Source organism: Canis aureus, chromosome 8, assembly GCF_053574225.1.
Source record: "Canis aureus isolate CA01 chromosome 8, VMU_Caureus_v.1.0, whole genome shotgun sequence".
Taxonomy (NCBI): domain Eukaryota; kingdom Metazoa; phylum Chordata; class Mammalia; order Carnivora; family Canidae; genus Canis; species Canis aureus.
In genome coordinates this window covers 64,147,301-64,170,743 of record NC_135618.1, presented here as the reverse complement: position 1 = coordinate 64,170,743, position 23,443 = coordinate 64,147,301, and the positions used below count along the sequence as shown (strand labels likewise).

Sequence of the window (23,443 nt, the reverse complement as noted above, 5' to 3'; positions counted from 1 at the left end):
AGAAAACAAATCCTTTTTCATTATCCATGCCCATGTTCCCCACTTTGAAGACCATTGTTGTGGATCACTCACTTCACTACTTTTTATAGGGAAGAACAACCTGGAGCCTTCTGAAACCTCATTCCTTTCATCCTGGGACATACAAAACATTATGTCATTTCATTTTTATGAGAATCCTTTGAGGTGGGTTTTATTACACCCATTTTACAATGAGAAAAGCAAGATCAAACTGGTTAGGTCGCTTGTCCAAAGTCACAGAAGTTAAACGGAAATATCTAAATTCAAGGCACCTGCTGTTAGAGCCCATTACTCACATGTGTTCTCATTTCTAAACTTGCTTTTTTTTTCTTTCTTAGGCCCCTCCTACAAAACTAAGTCCTCTAACACCTCATTATAATAATATATAATGTCCACTAGGATTTATTAGATTGCGTGGGTCAGGAAATAAACTGTTTTATCAGTAGAGCCTTTTAATGCTTACAACACCACAAATGAGGTATGATCATGCCCATTTTACAGATATTGGTGGCTTGCCTGAGATCACATTACTGACACTAATTGGTAGTCAGCTGGATTCAAACCTGGGTCTATTGATGTCAATATGCTCTTAACTATTATGATAAATTACTTCCACAACAACAGACACTCTTACAGTATAGGCCTAATAATCAAAGAGGAGGTCACAAATTCTAGTGTCTACAAAGAGCAGATGGATAAGGGACCTGAGCATAGCAACTGTGTCTTTATGTGGTATGGGGACCAGAGTGCTAAGAAACAAAGAGGCTGTGCCCTTCCTAAACAGTAGCACAGGCCAGTGCCTGCTTCTCTGTGGGGCAGCATTGCCATGGCTAGTCAAGAGGGACCAGATTTATATGGAATTTATTTCTGACTAGTCAAGAGGGACCAGATTTATATGGAATCTTACAATTGTTAAATTCTAGCAAGCAATTAAATATATTCTGTGTATATATCTGAATATATTTTCAACTTATTTTTTAAATCTATGCACACATACCACATTCTGGACAGGCTGGATGTTGTTCATGGACCATCATATAACCTCTGACTTAAAAAAAATTATGGTTTATTTATTTAAGTAATCTCTACATCCGACATAGGACTTGAACTGACAACCCTGAGATTAAGAGTCATGTGCTCTTCTAAAAGCGAGACACTCCTAACTTCTGACTTTCAAGGTGAGTGATGGGCTAATGCCCCATGTTGAGAAGCCAGCCCATTACTCTATTTAAATTGACTGCCAGCCAATTCTCTTATTTCAATTCAGTAAGAGCATGACATTGCTGACTTGGGGACCTCTTGGACTTTTTAAGCAGTCACTAATTCTCTGTCCTACTTAGACCTACAGCATCTGTTATAATAATCCTCATACAGAAATGGAAGCTAATAGATTCAAACCAGAAAGATCTGAGCACTGCAGGGAGACAGGGAGGTTTGCAAGCTGCTGCTTCTGGTCCTGGGAGAAGCCACACCTCAGGTGTGACCTCACCTCGGCCTCCCCTCACCTCAGAGCTTGTTCTCTGCCCCCAGCACCATGCTTACTCCTGCACCCCACACCTAGCACATGCAGGAGTTCGTATACAGCTTTTTGGGGGGCTGGAATGAGAGGCTCTCCTCTTTCTCCCCTCCTCCAGCTCCATCTTCTCCCTTCCCTGACTCTAAAAGTTAGCCAGGTAAATTTTCTGTTGACTGCTCAGAGCTCCAAAAGCTACTGATTTAAAGATCCCTGTTTAAACATTCATGCTTGTTAAATACGAACAATACTGGTGGGCAGGGCTGTTGCCATAAGACAGCAAATTTATCATGCTAAAGCTATTATTTGCATTCCTCTGTAACTATAGCTTTTTTTAGTCTAGTAATTTCACTAACGGGCTTCCTTTTACAAATTTAATGATAAGACTTCCTAGGTGTAAATACAATGTAGATCAGAATATTAAATCACATTCTAATTAATTCTATTCTTTTAATCCAAATGCATTAGAAATTCAATCAAATGTTTTCACCCTTTGTGCTATTGTGGCCAGTAAAGCAAATATTCTAAACACATCAACCTGAAATAGAATCTTATTTTCAAGCAATCAATTACTTATATTCGCTGGTATAGGTGGTGAGCTCACTGTCATTGTGCATCCACTTAAACTCCAAAGGCCAACTCCCTTCTGCAAGGCAAGTAAGAACAAGGCGGTTGCCTTCCAGGTGAATCTGGGGTAAGCCTGGCTCCGTTTTAAAATACGGCACAACATCATCTGAAATATTAAAAAAAGAAAGAAAAGTGAATGAAGTGCACATGAAAACACCATTTATCCAATTAGTCAATCACTTATTTAAACAGATCTAATTTTAAAAAGCATAAATGATGGCTACTTAACCCAATTAAGTAGCCAATAATCCTTGACCCCTTAGAAGCATGTAATACCCTAGATGATATTTCAGAAAGCCAAGAGCTCAATAATCAGCACCATTTGAAAACATTTGACAAGTTTATCCAAGTTATTTCCATTTATGATTAATACCTGTTTAACAAAGGGGCATACTGGGCAATTTCTGGTTATGCAAGCCCTGGTTTTAACTAGGCATTATATTTTCAAAGTAATAGCCAACAGTCTATATGTAGGCTCTAAAGGAAATTTCTTCATATAATCTTCACCTGGTTAAAAAAAAAGTAATTAGGATAAGCAAGACTAACATGCATACATAAATGACAGGAATCACCAGCTAGCTTCCATCTCACTCTCTCTCACACACACATATCCTGTCTCTTTAGGGCCTTCTGGTGGGCTATAAAACTGGAAACCTATGTGTATTTAAACAACAAAATCCTACACAGCAATGGGAATGTAACAACTATTGCCACACACGCCCTCAAAGATAAATATCAGACATATGTGGAATGAAAGAAGCCAGACAGAAAGACGTTTATAGCATATGCTTCCATCCAAAAGTTCATCAAAGTTAAAATCCAGGCAAAACCTATCTGCAGTGTTAGAAGTCAGGATAAATGTTACCTCTGGGGGATAGGAACAGTGTAAGGGTGTAACAAGGTGGCTTATGGTGAGCAGGCTAAGACCTATTTTTTGATGTGATTATATGGGGCACTTAGTAAAAATTCACAGAAATTATTCTATGTAAGATTTGTGCAATTTCTGTACATACACTTCAATAGTTAAAAATATATAAACATGAACCTGGGGCACTTAGCTTGTAGTTTGGGCACCATTACTAATTTTCTACATGACTCTGCACTATAATAAACAGAGTTACGACTTCCCACTTTTCAAATATGATCCCCTGGCACAACTGCCTCATCTACTCCTCTCTCAGGCCCCTGAACCCTCTCTACTCCTACATAAACACTCTGGTCACACTCTAAGTTTGAAATCAGGCTGAGCCCTTTCCTACATGGAGCCTTCCTGTGTGCTCCTTCCCAGCCCCCATGCACCCCTCAGTTCTGTGTGAGCTGACTCGTTCTCATCCTTTCATCTGACAAAAATCTCTCCCCACCAACATGCCCCAACAAACCATGACATTTTTTTTTAAACCATGACATTTGTTTCAGTCATGGCACTTATAAGATCTCGAAATTAGAGTGCTTGTGGATTACATCAACACACTCTATGCCTTATTCTTGACCACTTCTGAATCCTAGCACCTAGAATAATGCCATAGGCAAAGTAGACACTGAATTAATATTTGCTGAATAAACAGAATAACAGCATAGATAACAGCAGTTGCTAGTATTCACTGAGTATTTACTATGCGCTAGAAACTAAGTGCTTTGTATGCACTACCTTATTTAATTTTCACAAACACCCTATGAGACAGATGCCATTATTATATTCCTTTTACAGATGTGTACAGGGAGACCCCACAGAACTAAGTAACTTGCTCAAGGCCACCCAGATTGTGAGTGGTGAAATCATCATTTAAAACTCAGATAATCTAAAAAACATTTAAGAATTTCAAAATAAAACTCAGATATCTGCTCCAGAATCCCTCATTTCTATATATTACGATTCTAAACGTCATGAGTTTATCATTAAGGAAATCTTCTCATGAACCTATATCTTAACTTCAAATTTTGGATAAATTTGTGGAATTTCTAAACTGGCTCTTAAATTACTGTATTTTTAACAAATTAAGCATCAAAGAGCATATTAACAGTGCTAAAATTGAGACTGTATTTTTACATTACACTGTAGTGCATATAGCTGGTTTCCTTTGTACTTAATATATAGAATTTATTTTTTTCTTAAGATTTGAGAGAGAGAAAAAATAAAAAAAATAAAAAAAAAGATTTGAGAGAGAGAGAGAGCACATGTGCATGTGCTTTGGGAGAAGGCGCAGAGGGAGACTCCATGCTGAATATGGACCCCAATGCTGAGCTCGATCATATGACCCCGAGATCATGATCCAAACTGAAATCAAGAGTCAGATGCTCAACCTACTGAGCAATGCAGATGCCACAATATATAGAATTTAAATAGTTGACCCTTGAACAACACAGAGGTTAATGGCACAAATCCCTCACACAGTCAAAATCCAAATAAAACTTTTGACTCCCCCGATACTTAACTACTAATAGCTTACTACTGACTGGAAGCCTTACCAATAATTATAAACAGTCAATTAACACATTTTGTATGTTATATGTATTATATAGTCTTACAATAAAATAAGCTAGAGAAAAGAGATGTCAAGAAAATCATATGGAAGAGAAAATACACTTATTTGTGATACAAAAACCCACATATAAGTGGATCTACCTAGTTCAAACCCATGTTGTTCAAGGGCCAACTGTATAGAGTTTATTTTGCTATTGTTCTCATCACTGCATTTTATTACTATTATACTGATAATATAATATTACCAATCTCTTACTAGTATTCATTCAAATAATTAAATGTTACATTTCATTTGGGATAAGAGCCTATATAAAAATATTTATCCTACTAAGATGTCATGCAGAAGCTAAAACATCAGTAGGGTCCAAAAACTCAAGTATACCATGTGCAAAGGCCCTGTGGTGGTAGTGAACATGGTAAGTAACCCTGAGAAGTACAAAAGACTGAAAAGCAATTCTGTAGGCACAGAGAAGACAGAGTGAATGGAGGCAGAGTGAACAAGGTCTAGGCCTTACATGGGGTTGCAGGCAAGGCAAACAAACATCCTTGTTTCCATGTCATTCCTGTGTGATTTTCAATGGCACCACTTCACATTCAAAAGCGGCCTGTACTAATGATAAATTATACAGCCACCCTACCCATTGGCCTTGGTCAGAGTAGTGCCAGTGTTATGATGATAATGGTGATGAGCTATTATCATAGAAGGACAGCAGACAGCCTGTGAAGGGACTATGCTGTTAAAAGCTCATCTGGCTGCACTACGGAAAAGGAATTAAGAGGAACCAGAGCAGTAATCAGACCTGTTAGGGCTACTGTGGTGATCCAGGCAAATACTCTCAAAGGTGACTGTGGTTTGGGCCAAGACAATAGCAGTGGTTGTGATGGTGGATAGAGATGGAGAGAAATGGGTGGCTTTCAAATAATATTTAGGTGGCAAAAAAAAAATGAGTGATGGACTGAATATGGGACTGAGGGAGAGAGATGTCAGGAACGATTCTTAGCTTTCTGACTTGCAGGATCTTCTGTTCAATACACACACACACTGATTCTGTTATTAGTGCTGGGAATAAGTCACAGTTGCTGTCCTGTAAGAGGTCTACTGTCTAGTTCTGGTGCAGGAACAGAGATGGCAAAGTGTCAGGGACTGTGACTGAAAGACCAGGAGGGCAGTGGATCCTCCCACCAAGCCAGGGTGCTGCTGCACACCACCTGCTCTGACGGTGCTGCGAGAGAGCATCAGTAGGCTGACTGCCAGCAGTGACAGAGTGTCCAATGTCCCTCTTTGCTACATGCATCAGTTGAAACTGGCCACTCTCATGGCCTCATAAGGCTGAACTGTGAGGACTGTAGCTTTGACCCCTGGGGGTTGACTGAGCTGTATTCATGCCCAGCCGTTTGCACTATCCTTAAAAATGGAGAGAGAATGGTCACTTCATATGGCTCTAACATCCTACAATGAGGCATAAAAAATACATCTTTTGAAATAAAAAAGCTTCAAAATAGACATTCAAAAAAGTGAATCTGGTTATATACTTGACAGAGAGCATCATCAATTTAATATATTATACAACTGTTTTAACTGTAAATGATACTATAATTCAGTTTTTCCTAGAATTCATACTTTACTAAACATGCCTATACTCTACAAACTATGCTGCATACTCTGATCTAGCAGGAAAAGAAATCTTCATAAAGAGTAGTTGGCAAGGAAATATCTTGTGATCCAAATGATCACAAAAGTGTGGTTAGCACAGACACTAACATTTATGATAGAAGGAAGGGAGGCAAATATGTGTCAGTGTTCTAGGATCTTAAGTGTGTAAGCTACAATCATTATACGAGTACTGTAATAAAGATTAGCCAGTGTGCAGAACAACAGGGTTATCTCTCTGAGCCTAGCACTATTTACCACTGAAATACATGCAGGTGATGAAATTAAGAGAGCATAAAGGTAACAGAGCACAAAGGCTCTGGTGACAGAAAAAGACATAGAAGGGTTGGTATTTAGGTCTACACAGACCCATACGAAAGCATGTGATCTTTATATACCTTAAATGGAACAGAGAACAGTCTGCAAAGATCCATAAAAACAAAAATGATGGAGTTACCTCTGGAATAAGATCATTGAACTCTGACCTGGGGAAGAGTTAATGGTCTACCTGGTGCTCACTGAAGTAGGGGTGTGTGTGTGTGTGTGTGTGTGTGTGTGTTTTCCTAAGTAGTGACTAACAGTTTTACCTTTCCTTGGGAAAAATGAGTAGATATTAAGTATGCTTCTGTGTCCTTACAATGAACACTGTAAGACCCTAGAATGCACTACCATGAAAAACCCTGATATTTCCATTTTCACATATTTTTAAATAGAAAATAAATCATTTATGAACAAGAGAGTCTCATCAGTCTGGATAACACAGATTTAAGAGCCATTCAAAGGAGATGAATGGATGTAATGTTCTCTCAAGATAACATCACCATTTTATGATGTAGAAGTCACTTCCCTAAATGGACTGTTAAGGTTCTGACATAATGTAAATGGATTTAACTTTACCTATCGAATGTGGAGATAATCTTCTGCTCATCTACAAAGGGACCACAACCCATGTGTCACAGTAAAGATCATTTACTTCCGTGGGAAGCCAGGGGATAAGAAGCTCTGAAACAGAAACACGTCCTATGACTCCAGGTTTTCCTACCATGAAGAAGGGGGAGCTTGCCATGGGCTTTAATTATCTGCTCCACAATGGAAAACCATGGATCTACCATCAGAAACTCTCTCATGGGAGAACAGATAGAAATCAACTACTACTTGCCAAGTCCAACTTCAAGATCTGCTGTGACTCTGCCAACAAGAGACGTAAGCCAGCATAATGAGCATAATGGTGATCAGTTCTGGGACCTCACATTTCTCCTCCACTTAAAGTGATAATGAATATGAGAAATAATAACTTCCACATAGCAGAGGAGCCACATGCACCACAGGCAAAGGGGTTCTAAGGCCACACATTCTGGTAAAGTGAGGATGAGTGCTATTAGGCGTTGGTAATCAGCAGTGTCAATCAGGCAAGGGTCCGGCGGGAAAGATTAGAAATCACAGCGTGAATGGAGCAATCAGCTGGAGCAGGACCTTTTATTACTGAACTCGGCTTTTTCGACAGCTGAATTTCCCAAGGTGGCTAATCTTTTGGTTAAAACCACTAATCTTCCTTTCAAAACTTCTTTTATATCAAATTCAAACATTTTCATGCCCCAAGCTTATGAATTTACAACTAACAGAAAGTTTTATTTTTCAAATCCCAGTGAGAAACAAAAGCACAGGGCATAATGTATCATTTGTGAACACCTATTCTGAAAAATACAGGTAGAAGATCCTTTACTGGTAAATACAGTCATTCAAATCCCAGCTGCTGGCAGGTCATTATGTACACCTACTGAAGCTGGGAGTTCAATCTCACAGTGTGTTGTGCTTTTTCGTAATAGTAATATTAATCTTTTTAAAGGCAACAATTGTACATTTCAAGTGTATTTCTGAGGTAAAAATGTAAATATGACCAGGTATGCTCTACTAGAATTAAATATGCAAATATGGAAAGGTGCCCTTCAATGATGTGAGATGATCCTTTAATATAATTCCCTTTAGACCAAATCCTCCACATGCTTTAGGACAAGTTTATTCAAGCTGTGCTTTCTGGGACCACCTACAGAAGCCCTTGGTAGCTACAGGTGAAATGAAGGAGAAGGAGGCAGCTCTATCATCAGAGCTAATTCTCAGGCTTTGTTCTCCTAGCTTATCAGAAATATTTATAAATACTTACCAGTGAAAGACTTTCAGATAGAGTAGGTTGTATCATTATATTCTGTGGGTCTAAAAACTATCAGCCAACCTCTCTGTATGTCACTTTATATATTTCTACTATTGCCTTATAAAATAAATGAGTACGAGAAATTTCAGAGCAAAAGGTAGTTGTAACTGAATATATATATGTGTGTGTGTGTGTGTGTATATATATATGTATTTTTAAAACATAATAAAAACCTAACATGATGACCACAAACATAGCGTGTTTTTCATATTTATACTCTAGAGCACGTCTGATGGGGTGGGACTGCAAGTTTCACTGGAAGCCAAGTTGCCATTCTGCACTTCAGAGACAGGAGACCCTTACTACCCTCCCAATGTCCACAGAGCACAGCACAGAAGAGGCACAGGCAGAAGCACATGGTTGCTGCTGCTCTGTGGTTACAAAGGCCCTTCTCTCTTCTCAAGCATTCACTGAGTGTCTCCTGGTTTCTCAGCACTGGGACACAGCTGGTCCCCACCCTAAGGAGCGAAAGTCCAGGAAGTGAGATGCTGGCCAACAAGCCAAGAGCAGTATCAGGAGGCAAGAGGGCAGAAGCATGGAGCCATTGCCTGAGAGGGGCCTTGATGAGTTCACAGCCATGGACCTCTCATGGCTGAAGTGTCTACAAGTCAGCAGAGGAAGCGGCTGAAGGGGCGCCAGTGCCCAAAGAGCCTGGAAGAGCCTGACTCAAGCTTCACAGAAGATGAGACTCCAAGACCTCACAGAAATGTAAGGGCTCGGGTATATCTGTCAGTGCTGCTTCAGCTGCACAGAGGCTTTCATGGGCATTGGAAGGCCTGTTAGAGAACTGTCCCATCCTTAATGACAAATGAGAATATTTTTAGATTATTGCACTCCTCCACCTCAATTAGGAAGTAACCTTGTCCAAGCTTGTGTATGTGTTTGTGCCTGGTTGTGAAAGGTGAGCAGTGCTGCAGGAGCATTCTTGCAGCCCTGGGGAGGCCTCTGAGGGTGAGGGATGATGGCCTGGTGTGGGGTGGCAGTGACTGCTAAGCTTGGTCTAAGACTGACCTGGGGAAGACAGGGGCCAGGATCCCTGAGCATACCATACCACATAAGCAAATACACCTCACTCCTCTGCTGGGGCTCTGTCCCACTGTCTTCTGGAGGGCATCAAAGTCAGAAAGGAAAAAGCAGGACAAAGGTCACAGTACAGATTCCCAGGTCTCACTATAAAGTCATCATTTAGGACTCAAAAGTTTGACTAGGAAATGTGGGCTTTTCTCTGAGTAGTGTGTCTGTAGTCTTCTCTTGGCATCTAGATCTGTGCATGTGAGAACCAGAAAGCAGGAGGAGCCCTCAGGTTTCCATTAAACAGTACTGCAAACAGCATGATGATGCATTCAGTCCGGGGGACGTCAAACGGGTTATCTCTGTTCTCTCTAAAATCAATGCGAATTAACAGCATATTTAAGGGAACTCATGGGGTAAACCTACCCTTCCAATATTTTCCCCTAAGAAACCATTCAAGCTTTCAGTGAGATTAATATACAGTGAAGCTTATGGTAGGAACATAAATGGTTGTGTTTATGTACTCGTTTGATCCTGCACTGTGCTAATATATTTCAGCATATAAATTAATAATAATAAGAGGCAGTGGGATACAAGCAATTTTCCTATTTCTCCAAACTGAAATAAGCTTCCAGCTTTCCAGTATTTTATTTCAAAGTACAATTGCACTAAATTGTCATTTCTATGGTTTGTAGTGAAAAAGTATGACCAACCAAAATGAGAGAAGAGCTATCTGAAATAACCAACATTTTCCTCGAACATGGTACAGTATTTCTTTCAAATAATCCTAAAAGTCTAACTCAGATTAAATAAAAAGGCTGAAAAGCCCAAGAAAAGAAATTCAGAGGTGATATACATTGCCCTGCTTAGATATTTACAGTGAATTTATGCCACATGTGTATTGACATCAAAAGTGGGACTCAAAAGATATCTAAACAGTGAAGATTTAACTTTAGACCAAGAAAATTATATGGGAAAGGAACTTTTTAAGGATATCAAAGTACCAATAGATAAGGCCTATTGATTTTAGCAAAGTTACACGACAGAAAGCCTCCTCAAAGAGAAATACTCGTGTATGGTGGCAGCTACAGAGAGGATCCTGGAGCCTACCACCCAGGTACACATCTCAGCTCTAACTATTTCTCTAGCTCCTGAACTTGGTAACCCTGCCTCTTACACTTGGGTTTCCCAATCAACAAAATAATAGAACCAACTTCTTTTGCAGCATCAGAGCTCAGAGTTTCTGATCCCAGGACCCCTTTACAATTTAAAAAAATTATTAACCCCAAAATTCTTATATGAGTTATATTTTTCTATATATATAAGAAAGTAAAACTGAGAACTTTTGAAATATTTATTAATTCATTTAAAAATAGCAACAAAGTTATCACAATGTTGTAATAACACAGCTTTGAAAAAATAACTTCCCTCCAAAACAATTATTGAAAAGAATGGCATTGTTGGTTATTTTTTTTCAAATTTTTTCAATGTCTGGCTTAATAAAAAATGACTAGATTCTCATTTGTGCTCTTGTCTTTAATCTCTTGCAGTACGTTGTTTTAATTGAAGGACATGAAAAAAATCCCACCTCCCACAGACATGTAGCTGGAAAAGGGAGGAGTATTGTGAATATTCTTGATACTGCACCAAAACTGAAGGAGTAGAAAGGTTAGTTGCCATGTAGGATCTGTAACTCTTATCAGTGAAAATCTGGTGCTCTCCTACATTAGAATCTTTAGGCCTATCTCACACTTTGAGGAGATCTCTTATGTCTGTATAATTTGTTGTTTTACTGAGTTATGTAGCTCTTCCAAATGTTGACATATTTCGTTATGCAATATAAAAAATATTACACATTAATACAGCTCTGTAAGTCATCGGAAAAATCCCTAAATTATAATGGGAACTGTCCAGCTCAGGGTGGCATATACAACATTCCTACAAGTCTAATTTTTACTTACAAGCTCAATTTTTAGGGGTACTTGGGTAGTTTAGTCGGTTAAGCATCCCACTCTTGATTTTGACTCAGGTCATGATCTCAGGGTCACAGGACTGAACCGTGTATCAGGCTTCACACTGAGCATTGAGCTTGCTTAAGATTCTCTCTCTCCCTCTCCCCACCCTCACTTGTGCTCTCTCTTTAAAAATAAAAGAAAAAGAAAAAAAAAAGAAAAAGAAAAAAAGAGAAGCAAAACAGAAAATCAGATAAAAAACCTGGTTTTTCAAGGAAAAAAAGTGTAAAGCTCTATCAATATTGAAAGAAATTTTTAAAGGACACAAATCATCAATACCAGCAATGAAATAGGTGATATCACTACAGATCTTGCAGTAACTAAAAAAGGAATACAGTGAGTAAACTCATTAATTTGAGAATTTGGAAGATGTGAACTAATTCCTGAGAAACTATAAACTACAAAAATTCAGCCAAAATGAAATCCATGGCCTGAACAGTCCTGTAACCAATTAAAGAAATTTAATTTGTAATTAAAAAGCTTCTGAAAGAAAAATCTCCAGACCCAGATGGTTTCACTAAAGAATCCTATCAAACATTTAGAGAATTAACATTAACTTTACATAATCTTGTCCAAAAACCAGAAGAGAAAGAAATGTTTCCCAACTCATATTTTGAGCCTAGTGTTACTCTGATATAAAATCTTGGCAAAGATAATACAAAGAAGTCAATTATACACCAATATCTCTACTGAACTTAAGACACAAAACTCTTCAACAAAATATTAGCAAGTCAAATACAGTAATGTATTAAAAGAATTATATATGAAGATTGAGTGGAATGTATTCCAGGTATGCAAGGCTGGTTCAAAATTTGAAAAATCAATCAGCATAATTTACCATATCAATGAGATAAAAAAAAATCTGTGATCTATCGGTTGTGACAGAAAAAGCCTTTGACAAAATCCAACACCCATTCATAAAGTTAAAAAGAAAAAAAAAAACACTCTCACCAAACTAGGAATAGAGAGGAACTTTTTAAAACTTTATATAGAAAACCTACATCTAATAGCATCTTAGTGAAAATCAAAGACTAAATAGATTCTCCTAAACTTGGTACCCAGTCAAAAATGTCTGCTCTCATCAGTCCTATGCAAGGTCTAGCCACTGAAATAAGGAAGAAAGAAAATAAATACATTAAAGGTATACATATTGGAAGGGAAAAATGAAATTGTTCCTATTTGTAGATGACTTGACTGTAGAAAATCCCGAAGAACCTACACAGGCACACACACACACACACACACACACACACACACACACACACCTTCTAGAATTAAAAAGTAAATTCAACAAAGGTACAGGATATAAGATCAACACACAAATCAATCACACTTCTATAAACTACCAATGCATAAGTAGAAACCAAAATTAAACACAAAATACTATTTACAATTACTCCAAATAAAATGAAATTCTTAGGTATAAACTTTATAAAACATACCATGATATTTATGCTGAACATTATAAAATTCTGATCCCAGAAATCAAAGAAGAGCTAAGCAAATGTTTAGAGATATATCATGTTCATAGATTAGAAGACTCAACATAGCAAAGATGTCAAGACTGTATGGTATTACTAGGAGATAAGAAGAAATTTGAATATCAATCAGTCCAGAAATTCTAACCACTGTGTAACAGAGTTGCAGAAAAAGAAAACAGAGTAAAATAAAGAGGAAATTATCAAATTTGGATACACAAAATATTCCCTTAATTGAAAGACAAACATTCAAATTAAAGAGAATACTGAATATACAGCATAATAAGCTAAAAAAAAAAAATCCCCATATCAGGTTACACTGCTATGAGATTTCAGAGCATTGGGGATAATGAGAAGCAGCTAAAATCTTCAAGTCATAAATAAGTAGTTCATCTCAAAAGATTAGAAATATGAATGTCCTCTGACTTTTCAACACAAAGTGTGAAGTCAATGGAGCAACCGCTTCAAATTTTGAATAAATATTTGCAACCCAGGATTCTACATTCAGTCAAATTATCAATTAAGCATGAAAAGATACATATATTTTCATATTAGTACATATTAACACTTTCAGGGCCTCAAAAATATTTCTCATGCATACTTTCTCAAGAAACTACTTAAAGATGTACTGTACTAAAATTATAGTACATATTAAGATGAGAAAGAGTTGGAATTAGGAAATGAGATACATGTTGGAGAAGAGCAAAGAAAAGGGCCAAGAACACATTTGTATGGAATACCTAGAGCACACTTAGGTAAGGCAGGAAGAACATGTGGATGGATGACTTCCAGAGCAACATCTTTAGGAACAAAGAAAACCTGATGCTTTGGGGTAGATAGAAAAATTATAATCTTTGGAGTTGGAAAGTTTGAAGATAATCAGTAATAGGAACATAGACAAATAGATAAGGGGGGTGGGGTGGGGAATGAAGTAAATATTAACTCCAGAAAGCAAAATATTTTAAACAAGAAAGGAACTGTAATTACAAAATATTGGACAGAAAATTATTTAAACATTTTACATTGCTTTAACTAAAAATTTTGAAACAATTATATTTGGAAAACAGGGGAAAGCAAAGAAGTTGTATCATATAAGGATGTGAAATCCTCACCTTCATAACAAAAAGCCAAAAAATAGGGGGAATATGATAAAATTTGATAAATCAAGAGCTAGCATTCAACTAAAAATAATTTAGGGAGGAGTGGAACAGGGCACTTCTGATGTTTTCCCTTTAACAGCCTTCCAATTCTATTTGATTTTGGTAAAAATTTCAAGTGACTTTAAATATGAAATCAATTGTCACAAATAGCCTGATCTAAGTTAGTGGTTATACTGGAAGTTTTCACCTAAAGAGTGAAGCACGCTACAATCAAGTTAGAATGAAAAGAGAGAGAGAGAGAGAGATAAAGGAAGAGAGGAAGGGAAGGAGGGAGGGAAAGAAAAGAAAGAGTATGATATTGGCAGAGAGACAGACACTTTAAATCAAAGAAATGAATAGAGAACCTAGCAAAAGCCCAACACAAGTACAGCCAACTGATTTTCGACAAAGGTGAAAAACAAATTCATTAGAGGAAAGACAGGGATGTGTGGGTGGCATAGTTAGTTAAGTGTCTGACTCTGGGTTTTGGCTCAGGTTGTGATCTTGGGTTCATAAGAGAAAGCCCTGCATCTGGCTCTGTGCTCAGGGCAGAGTCTGCTTAATTCTCTCTCTCCCTCTCTGTCTCTCCCTCTGCCCCTCCTGCTTGTGCTTTCTCTCTCAAATAAACAAATTTTAAAAATAGAGGAAAGATAGTCTTTAAAACAAATGGTGCCAGAGCAACCAAATATCCAGAAGATTAAAAAAAAAATGAAACTCTAAGCTTCTTACTTCATATGAAAATTAACTCAAATGCGTTATGGGTTTAGGTGTAAAACCAGAAAATTGTTAGAAAAAATATTGGAGAAAATCTTTAAAATCTACAGATAGGCAAAGAGTCTCAGACCTGACACTAAAAGTACAATGTATTAAAAACAACAACAAATTGAATCTTACCAAAATTTAAAACTTTTGCTTTGCCAAAGTCATTGTAAAGGATAAAAAGACAAGCACAGATTAGGAGAAAATATGTCCAAACTACATATCTAAAAAAGGACTATTATCTAAAATATATAAAGAACCTTCAAAAGTCAACAGTACAAAACAAATAATCTAAATAGAAAATGGCCAAAAGATAGACATTTCACTGAAGAGGACCTATGGAAGTCAAATATACACGTGAAAAGATGTTCAACATCATTAATCATTAGAGAAAATCAAATTAAAACCATAAGTTATCAGTATATGCCTATCAGAATGGCTAAATTTAAAAACAGTGGCAACACCAAATGCTGAGTGTAAAAACAAAAATAAAACTGGATTACTCATACACTGTCTGTGGATGCATGAAGCAATATAATCATTCTGGAAAACAATTTGGCAGTTTCTGATAAAACTAAACATGTATCTACCATACAGACCCAGCAATTGCACTCTTGGGCATTTATCCCACAGAAATAAAGACTTCTATTTACATAAAATCCTGTACAAGATGTTAATAGCAGCTTTAGTCAAAAAAGGCAAAAACTGACTAGAACCCAAATGTCCTTTGAAAGGTTAATAGTTGCACAAACTACAGCACATCCAAACCATAGTATACCACTAGGTAACACAAAAGAACAAACTATTGATATATGCAACAATCTAATGAATCTCCACAGAATTCTGCTGAGTGAAAAAAAAAATCTAATCCCAAAGGTCACATACAATAGGATTCCTCTCATATAACATTGCTGAGATAACAAAATCATAGGAATGGAGAACAGATTAGTGGTTGTAAGGGCCAGAAATGAGAGTAGAGGGGCAACACAAGGGATTCTCTATGTTGACTGCACTGATGTCAGTTGCCTGGTTGCCAACAGCTGTTCAAGATATTTCTATGGGAAAAAAAAAAAAAAAAGATATTTCTATGGGGAAAAACTGAGTAAAGCGCACAGGGGTACACAGGATCTCTCTATATTAGTTTTAATAACTGTATTTGAATGTACAAATATCTAAAAAAAGTTTAATTAAAACAAATGCACTGTAAAAGTGCATTGTTAAGGACTGAATATGAAAGCCACAATGTGGAAAAAATTATTCTGGTTACATATATCTAGAAAAAACTTGTATCCAAATTATATAAAAATATCCACAACTCAATGATTAAGATGCAAAAAAACACATAAGTAAAAGGAGCTGGGGTGTGGACTTCACAAAGGAAAATATACAAAGAGCTAACAAGCCCACAGGAAGTGTTTAACACCATTTGCCACCACAGACTATATGGCTCAATTGAAAAAGACAACACTAAATGTAGGCAAATGTATGTTGCCATAGCAGCTCTCCTCTACTTGGGGAAAAGGTCAATTCCTTATAAAATTAAACAAATATCTACCCAATGACCCAGAAGTACCAAGCCTAGATAATGCTTCCAGAGATAATTCTTGAAGAAAGCACACATCCACATAGTAAGTTTACATACATAGTCATGGTAGCATTATTAATAATACCCTAAGCTGAAAACAACAGAGATGTACATCAATAAAAATGAACAAACTGATAAACTGAACACCATGGAGGAATTTCAGACATCATATCATGCTGGGTGAAAGAAGCCAAGCATAAAACCGCCCATATTACATGACTCCCTTTATATGAAATTCAAGCACAGGCAAAATTAATCTATGTGAAAGGAAATCAGAAAAATGGTTGCCTACAGGGACAGAGATTGATTGGAACAGGCATGCATGAGGAAATCTGCTGGAGTGACAGAAACGTTCTCCATCCAGACTGAGGTGGTAGCTGCATGAGTCTAGATACTTGTCAAAATTCATTGAATTGTACACTTCACATCTGTGAATTTCACTACTTATAAACTTTACCTCAGTTAAAAGTTCTTAAGGCATACATCTATCTACCATTTCAGAATGGAGACACACCTTCCTCAGTCCCTGCCTTGCACTGCTTTAAGGCAGTAACTACTGACCACACTGGTGGTCAACGGCACTTTAAAACGCTAGGTCCTGCATGATCATGCTAAAGACCTTCCTATCTGTTACTGAGCTTCGAACCCTCCTAGTACCATTTAACTCTTCATGTGCATCTGATCTACCAATAAGATGGAGGCACCCATAAGATTCTAGTTCCTATGTGTACAACTAGTGTTACTAACAATTATTGAGCATTTACTGTATACCAAGGAAGAAATATTTTAATAAGCAAAATCTTAGGTATTGCCCACAACAACTGCATCAGATAGAGGTCATATTTTTATGCCCATTATACGAATGAAAAACTGAGAAAGAGATTAGGTAACTTGTTCAAGACCACAGAGATAGTAATTGGTAGTATCAAGGTCAAACCTTTCTTGCTTAATTAATTCCATGATTATGCACTCTGCTCATTGGCCTTCTGGTTCAGAATGTAAACTAAAAGTGAATAGAAAAAAATAAACATAAATAGAATTGCATGACAAAATACTAACATTAGTGTTGGTGAGTTTTATATCAGAAAGAGTGATTCATGTTTCTGTTTCAAAAACCACAAAAAATGCACCAAATATGCCTCTTACCCAAGATCAACCTATGGGCAGATAAGCACTATTAGAAAAACCATCAAAGGTAATCAGTGCCCTAGCCATAGATTTCATGCAGGTAACATTCAATGGACAGGGTAAATTGAGATATAAAAATGAACATATACAATTTCCTACAAGCAAAACTACATAAACTCACCAATACTACAGAAAAACCACTGTTAAGTGACCAGCTGAATAGTCTACATAATACAGTCAAGATGGGGAGGTGGGGGGAAGGACCACCTTTAAAAAAGGGGAAAAAATGACCACATCTGACTTCAATATTCTAACATTTGCTGAGAACAAATTGGACCTCACTGTGTGGCAACAAAGGCATCTTCTACGTTACCAATTTAATTTGTAAAAATTAAAACACAAAAGTAGAGATGAAACCAAACAAAATGATCTCTCTACACATAAACCTATTAGGAAGTGATTAAACTCGGGATCCCTGGGTGGCGCAGCGGTTTGGCGCCTGCCTTTGGCCCAGGTTCAACATCAGTCATCAGAAAAATCAAAATTATAAGGGGATAATCCATCCCAAACCATTCACACAAAGGGTTATCATCAAAAAGACACTAGGAATTGAAATTCTCATACACTGCTGGTGATAATATAAGGTGGAAATAGTCTGCCAGTTCCTCAAAACGTTAAAACAAGAGTTACCATATGACCCAATAATTCCATCCCTGGGTATATATCCAAGAAAAATGAAATGTGTGGGTTATGTCCACACAAAAATCTGTATGTCAATGTTCACAGCAGCATTATTCCTAAGAGCCAAAAAGCAGAAGCAACTCAAATGTCTGTCAAGTGATGGCTGGATAGACAATATGCAGTAAATATCTACGCAAGGGAATATTATTCAACAATAAAAAGGAATTAAATACATGACCCATGCTGCAGCATGGATGAGTCTTGGAAATATGTGGAATATAAGCAGCCAGTCACAAAGGACCATATGTTCTATGACTGCGTTGATATGGATGTCCAGAACAGGCAAATCCGTACAAAGTAGATTGGTGGTTACCTGGCAGACAGGAAAGCAGAGCCAGGAGGGGGTGGGGATGGCAAGAGACCGCTAGTAGGTAAAGGGATAATTCAGTAATGTTCTAAAATGTTAAGAATCTTGAATTGACACTTTAAAGGATGGACTTTATGCATATAAATTCCATCTCAATAAAGCTGTTAAAATAGTTATTTAGGAAATAATAATAGTTATTTGTGTTAAGCATGTAATTACTATTACTTTTACTCTCTTACAGATGAGGAAACTAAGGCACAAAAGAGTCAAGGAAGTTGCACAGCTGGGAAGTGTCAGAGCTGGGACTAGTGTCCAGGGGACTTGTCTGCAGAATTCATCCTCCTGCCCCCTGCCACATATGCTCTTGAAAAGAGCCAAACTTCTGTGTGTGGTATCAGCCGTGGCAGGTGAGCAGGAGGAAGGGCTAGAGGGACACAGGAGAGATGAGAAACAGGGAAAGACAGTTGCTGTAAGTTTGCACGTACAATCTTGAAAGCTAACAGGCTCCCCAATAGCTAGGGTTACCCTCTTATGGATCAGGTTCTTGGACAATCTGGGGACAGGATGGAAAACATCATGGAAAGGTGTCTTGGAAGTTTTCTTCACAGTAATCATGTTCCAAACAAGGAGAATTATACCAAGATGAGTTAAATACTTTCAGAGCCACCAAGGTCTCCAACTAAAGCAAAATTTGAGGAAAGGTGGGAAGCGATGGCCCAGGCAATGTGGTCTACACTGACCCCAATTCCTCCACACTAGAAAGGGAGGCAAGGGTTGGCAGCCACTGGCCAGGGCCCCTGCTGGAAGCCCTGCATGCTGAGAGAAGCAGCATTTCTGCCTGAGAACATTCTTAAGGTCAACAAATAAGCCTAAGATGAGTAAACTCTTTAAATAGTACCTAAACCCTAGCTTGTTGTCACAGGTACTAACTCAACTCAAATACTAGCCCCCCCAGGTCAATGGAAGCAAGCTCTCTACTGTACCCCCATTAAGTTCCAGTGGCAACACTATTTTGCATGGGCATCAACAATATTTTTATAGAGGAGCTCTCCTCTCCTAGGTCCATGTCTCAACTCCCTGTAAGCCTGAGAAGGAAAGTGGGGCAGGAGGGCATGGACTCCAGATTACTCATCCCCAACTGGCTCCTTTCCACCTTCACCCCAAGGACATTAACAAGCCATGAATAAAAACCCTACACCAAACTAGTTAGTGCTTCAAAATGGTACAGCAAACATGGACTTTCAAATTGTCAGATAAAATGTTTAAGATGTGGCAGTCTAAGCTGTTTCTGGATTTGTGATTTGGCCAAGTTTCTCTTTGTCTGAAGAAAGAGGTGACATTTACCCAAACAGGGCTCCCACAGCAGGAGTCCCCAAGCTCCTTCTGCCTGCTGTGTATTACACAATGGCATGTAAAGGAAAGTCTGGTGGCAGTTCAGAGAGGAAACAGAACACCAAGATAAGTAAACAGAGGAAAAATCCAGCTCAGGGAAAAATAAATAAATAACCTGCACCGGGCAGAACTCATCAGCAGCAATAAGCAATACACAAATTGCATCATTAAAATGTCGCAAGAATGACCAGGCGGTAGACAGAAAGAAAAGGGCAGTAGGTGGAGTTATAATTATCTGGACTATTAAAAGGCTTAAAATAGAGGCAGTTTCTCAAATTTGCAAGGCTTGAACCTTGAGTGCTCCTTCTCATTCTGCAAGGATTCTGTTATTCTGAAATGTTTGGATGTAAGGGGGAGCGGGAAATGGCAATTATATTTTTAAATGGCGTGTAATCTTTTTACCATAGATAGCTGACATTTTATAGTAAGACATTATTTTCATTTCAAACCGTTGGGTGATTCTTATAATGACTTGAGGAGCTCTAAGGAAATAAAGTGCCAGCAGGTGGTCAGTCAAATACTAAGAAATTCCTCACTCCACAGGCAGTAATCAGGTTGAAATACTTCCTCCATTACTTCCAAAAATAGAGCAGATAGTGATATGTAGGCCTTCTTGGTTTCAAAACTATGATTTCCACAAATGGTAAAAAATATATTTATTTGTTTTTGTATGGAACCATCAATAGCCTTGTTTGTAATCTGTATCAGGGTATCCAAGAAAAGTAGCTTTGGAGGGAAATTTATTTAGATCTTTCCCTCTAAAACTTGAGACCCCATCATAGGCTTACTATATATGATCCTGATACACCAACAAAAATTGGAGAATCACCAATTTCCTCTCTTTGGACAAATTTTGCAAGCATTTAAAAAATTAGCCTTGTGTTTGAAATACAACAATAGCATATGTGCATCCTAGTCCATCCATGTACACACACACAAGCACACACACATCCAAATGAGTTCAAAGATGTTGGACAGCTCCAGTACCAGTGGCCCCAACATGACCATTTCCCACCTTTTCCACCAATCAGTACACAGCAGGCCCACTACAAATTCTATCAAGAAATCCACCAAAGGCCTTTGGTGCATGTTCTTTCAAAAGAGAAAGCCCCAGCCATTACTGTGATTGTTTTTCTGAATGTCAGTGTGAGCAGCCAGTACAAGATATTTCTTTAATTTTATGACTTTCACAACGTACCCAATGCCAAGGCCTCTGGGCAGACACACAAAGGACATCCAGAAAGGAATTAATAATTCGAAGGCCTCCCTTAGGTGGCCAGTGATCCTCCCCACGTCAATCAGATGAAAGTACTGAATTAACAGCTAGGTCCTGCCATACCCTGCAGGCTCAGAACAGTTTAAAAAGGGTCTACTGGGAGGTTTCAAAAACTTGGGTCCTGGCACTCAGTATTATGATGCTGCAAAAGGAAAAGGGTAATCCTTACAGTAACTGCCATCTAAACATAAAAACTTGGGAGATAAAGGTCAGTGCTTTAAATTGCCTGTAAGTTGATCTGAGCTGCCTGCCTCAGAAGACTACAACTCTAAAGTCCAAATGCTAAAATGCAGAGCTCCATCTATAAAGACATAACCAAATATAATTAAAGAATGATTATAAATATAAACAGTGGTTCTTAACTCTGATGCACATTAGAACCTCCAAGGGAGTTTTTTAAAAATGCTGCTACCCTGGCTATGCCCCAGGCCAATTAAATCTAAATGTCTGGAGTGAGGCACTGGCATGGTCTCCCTTGTGATTTCAACGTGCAGCTAAGGTTGGGGACCCCTGAAAGGAGCCAAAGGATATGACACACAGTTGAAACTAGCAATCTTCCCTAAAATATGTTGACTTTTTTTTTTTTAAGATTCTATTTATTCATGAGAGACAGAGAGAGAGAGAGAGAGAGAGATTGAGAGAGGCAGAGACACAGGCAGAGGGAGAAGCAGGCTCCATGCAGGGAGCCTGATGTGGGACTTGATCCCGGGACTCCAGGAGCATGCCCTGGGCCGAAGGCAGGTGCCAAATCGCTGAGCCACCCAGGGATCCCCTTGACTTTTGATTGTAATTAATAGAACCCTGCTGCATAAAGCAAGAAGTTGCTGACTTAGTGATTTCAAATTTACTAAGTATTCATTGTTTAGAAGCTAAACAGCATATTTTACATTGTCAATTCACTCTTTGATATCATTTACCTAATTAAGTTTGCTGTATAATTTTAAAACAATGTTCCACAGTTTGATTTTCCAGTTTATTCATAATCTGCCCTCTTGTATACTGTCTGCACCATCATCCATTCATACTTCAGTTGAAAGAATGGCAAAGGACGTGGAAACAGGAAAGGAGGTAAAAATTCTAAATCTATTTCTTTACTTAACAACTAGAATTCATGAAAGACTATGTATGTTACTACTTCAAATCCACTGAAGTCCAACTTATACCTACAAGTGCCTGAGCAGGTAAAGAAACTGGACAGGCACCCTCAAAGGTCTGGGAGCAGTCTGAAGCCACCTGCTACAGGTGATCCACTTCAATTTCAGTTTTTAATTTTATAAACCCACCCACAGTTCACCCTCTATCCCTAACATTTATATTGATACTGACATCAAAGCCAACTTTCCACTCATTACCACTTCTGCATATATTCTAGCATTTAGCACTGTACAATTAGCTCAATAAACACAAAATTCTGGTTAAGTAGAGACTATAATGAGCACAAATACTGAAAGTTTGGATAATCCCTCAAATAGTGTTATTTTGGGATTATTTTAGAATTATAAGATATTATTATGTAAGTAATATCACAATGTCTTCAACGATTTATTCATTTATTCATTCATTCATTCATTCATTCATTCATTCGAGCAAGAACAGGGGAAAAGAAATGAGACAGGTAGGGAGTGAATACCAAAGCAGACTCCTGGCTTAGCATGGAGCCCTACACGAGGCTCGACCTCACAACCCCATGATAATGACCTGAGTCAAAATCAAGAGCCAGACAATTAAGTGACTGAGCTACCCAGGTGCCCTGTACCACAGTGTCTTCAAAAAAACAAAAACAAAAACAAAAAAACAAAAAAAAAACAGTAGTCACAGCAGCCAACACTAATACTAAATGTAAAAACTGAAGGAAGACATTCAGACAATGCAGACAGTGCTGATGAACAGGATGACTTATGGCAAAGGACCCACACACCCATGAGATCCAGTTTTGTTATCCCTCTGGGTTTTAGTTTGCACATCTATAAAAGGGTATTATAACATCTACCCTCACAGAGTGGCAAGAACTGAATGGGTTATCGTCTGCACAACAGCTGTGAACTAATATCAATACAAATTAACTCCTGCCCTCACATCTGATTCAATGTTTCATGTCAAGAAACTAAAATCCCA

The 23,443-nt window shown here is 38.0% G+C and overlaps 1 protein-coding gene across 7 annotated transcripts in view; it reads right to left on the bottom strand.

The window, feature by feature from the left end:
- SDK1 (sidekick cell adhesion molecule 1) overlaps positions 1-23,443 on the bottom strand; it is an 894,112-nt gene that overhangs the window by 532,942 nt on the left and 337,727 nt on the right. For 6 of the 7 annotated variants that reach the window (XM_077907645.1, XM_077907637.1, XM_077907636.1 and 3 more), the window contains exon 2: positions 2,105-2,264. In XM_077907645.1, coding sequence (XP_077763771.1) covers positions 2,105-2,148 — 44 coding nt within the window. In that variant the 5' untranslated portion in view covers positions 2,149-2,264. Of the gene's footprint in view, positions 1-2,104; positions 2,267-23,443 lie in introns of those variants that run through there. The other variant, XM_077907643.1, reaches the window with a different exon arrangement.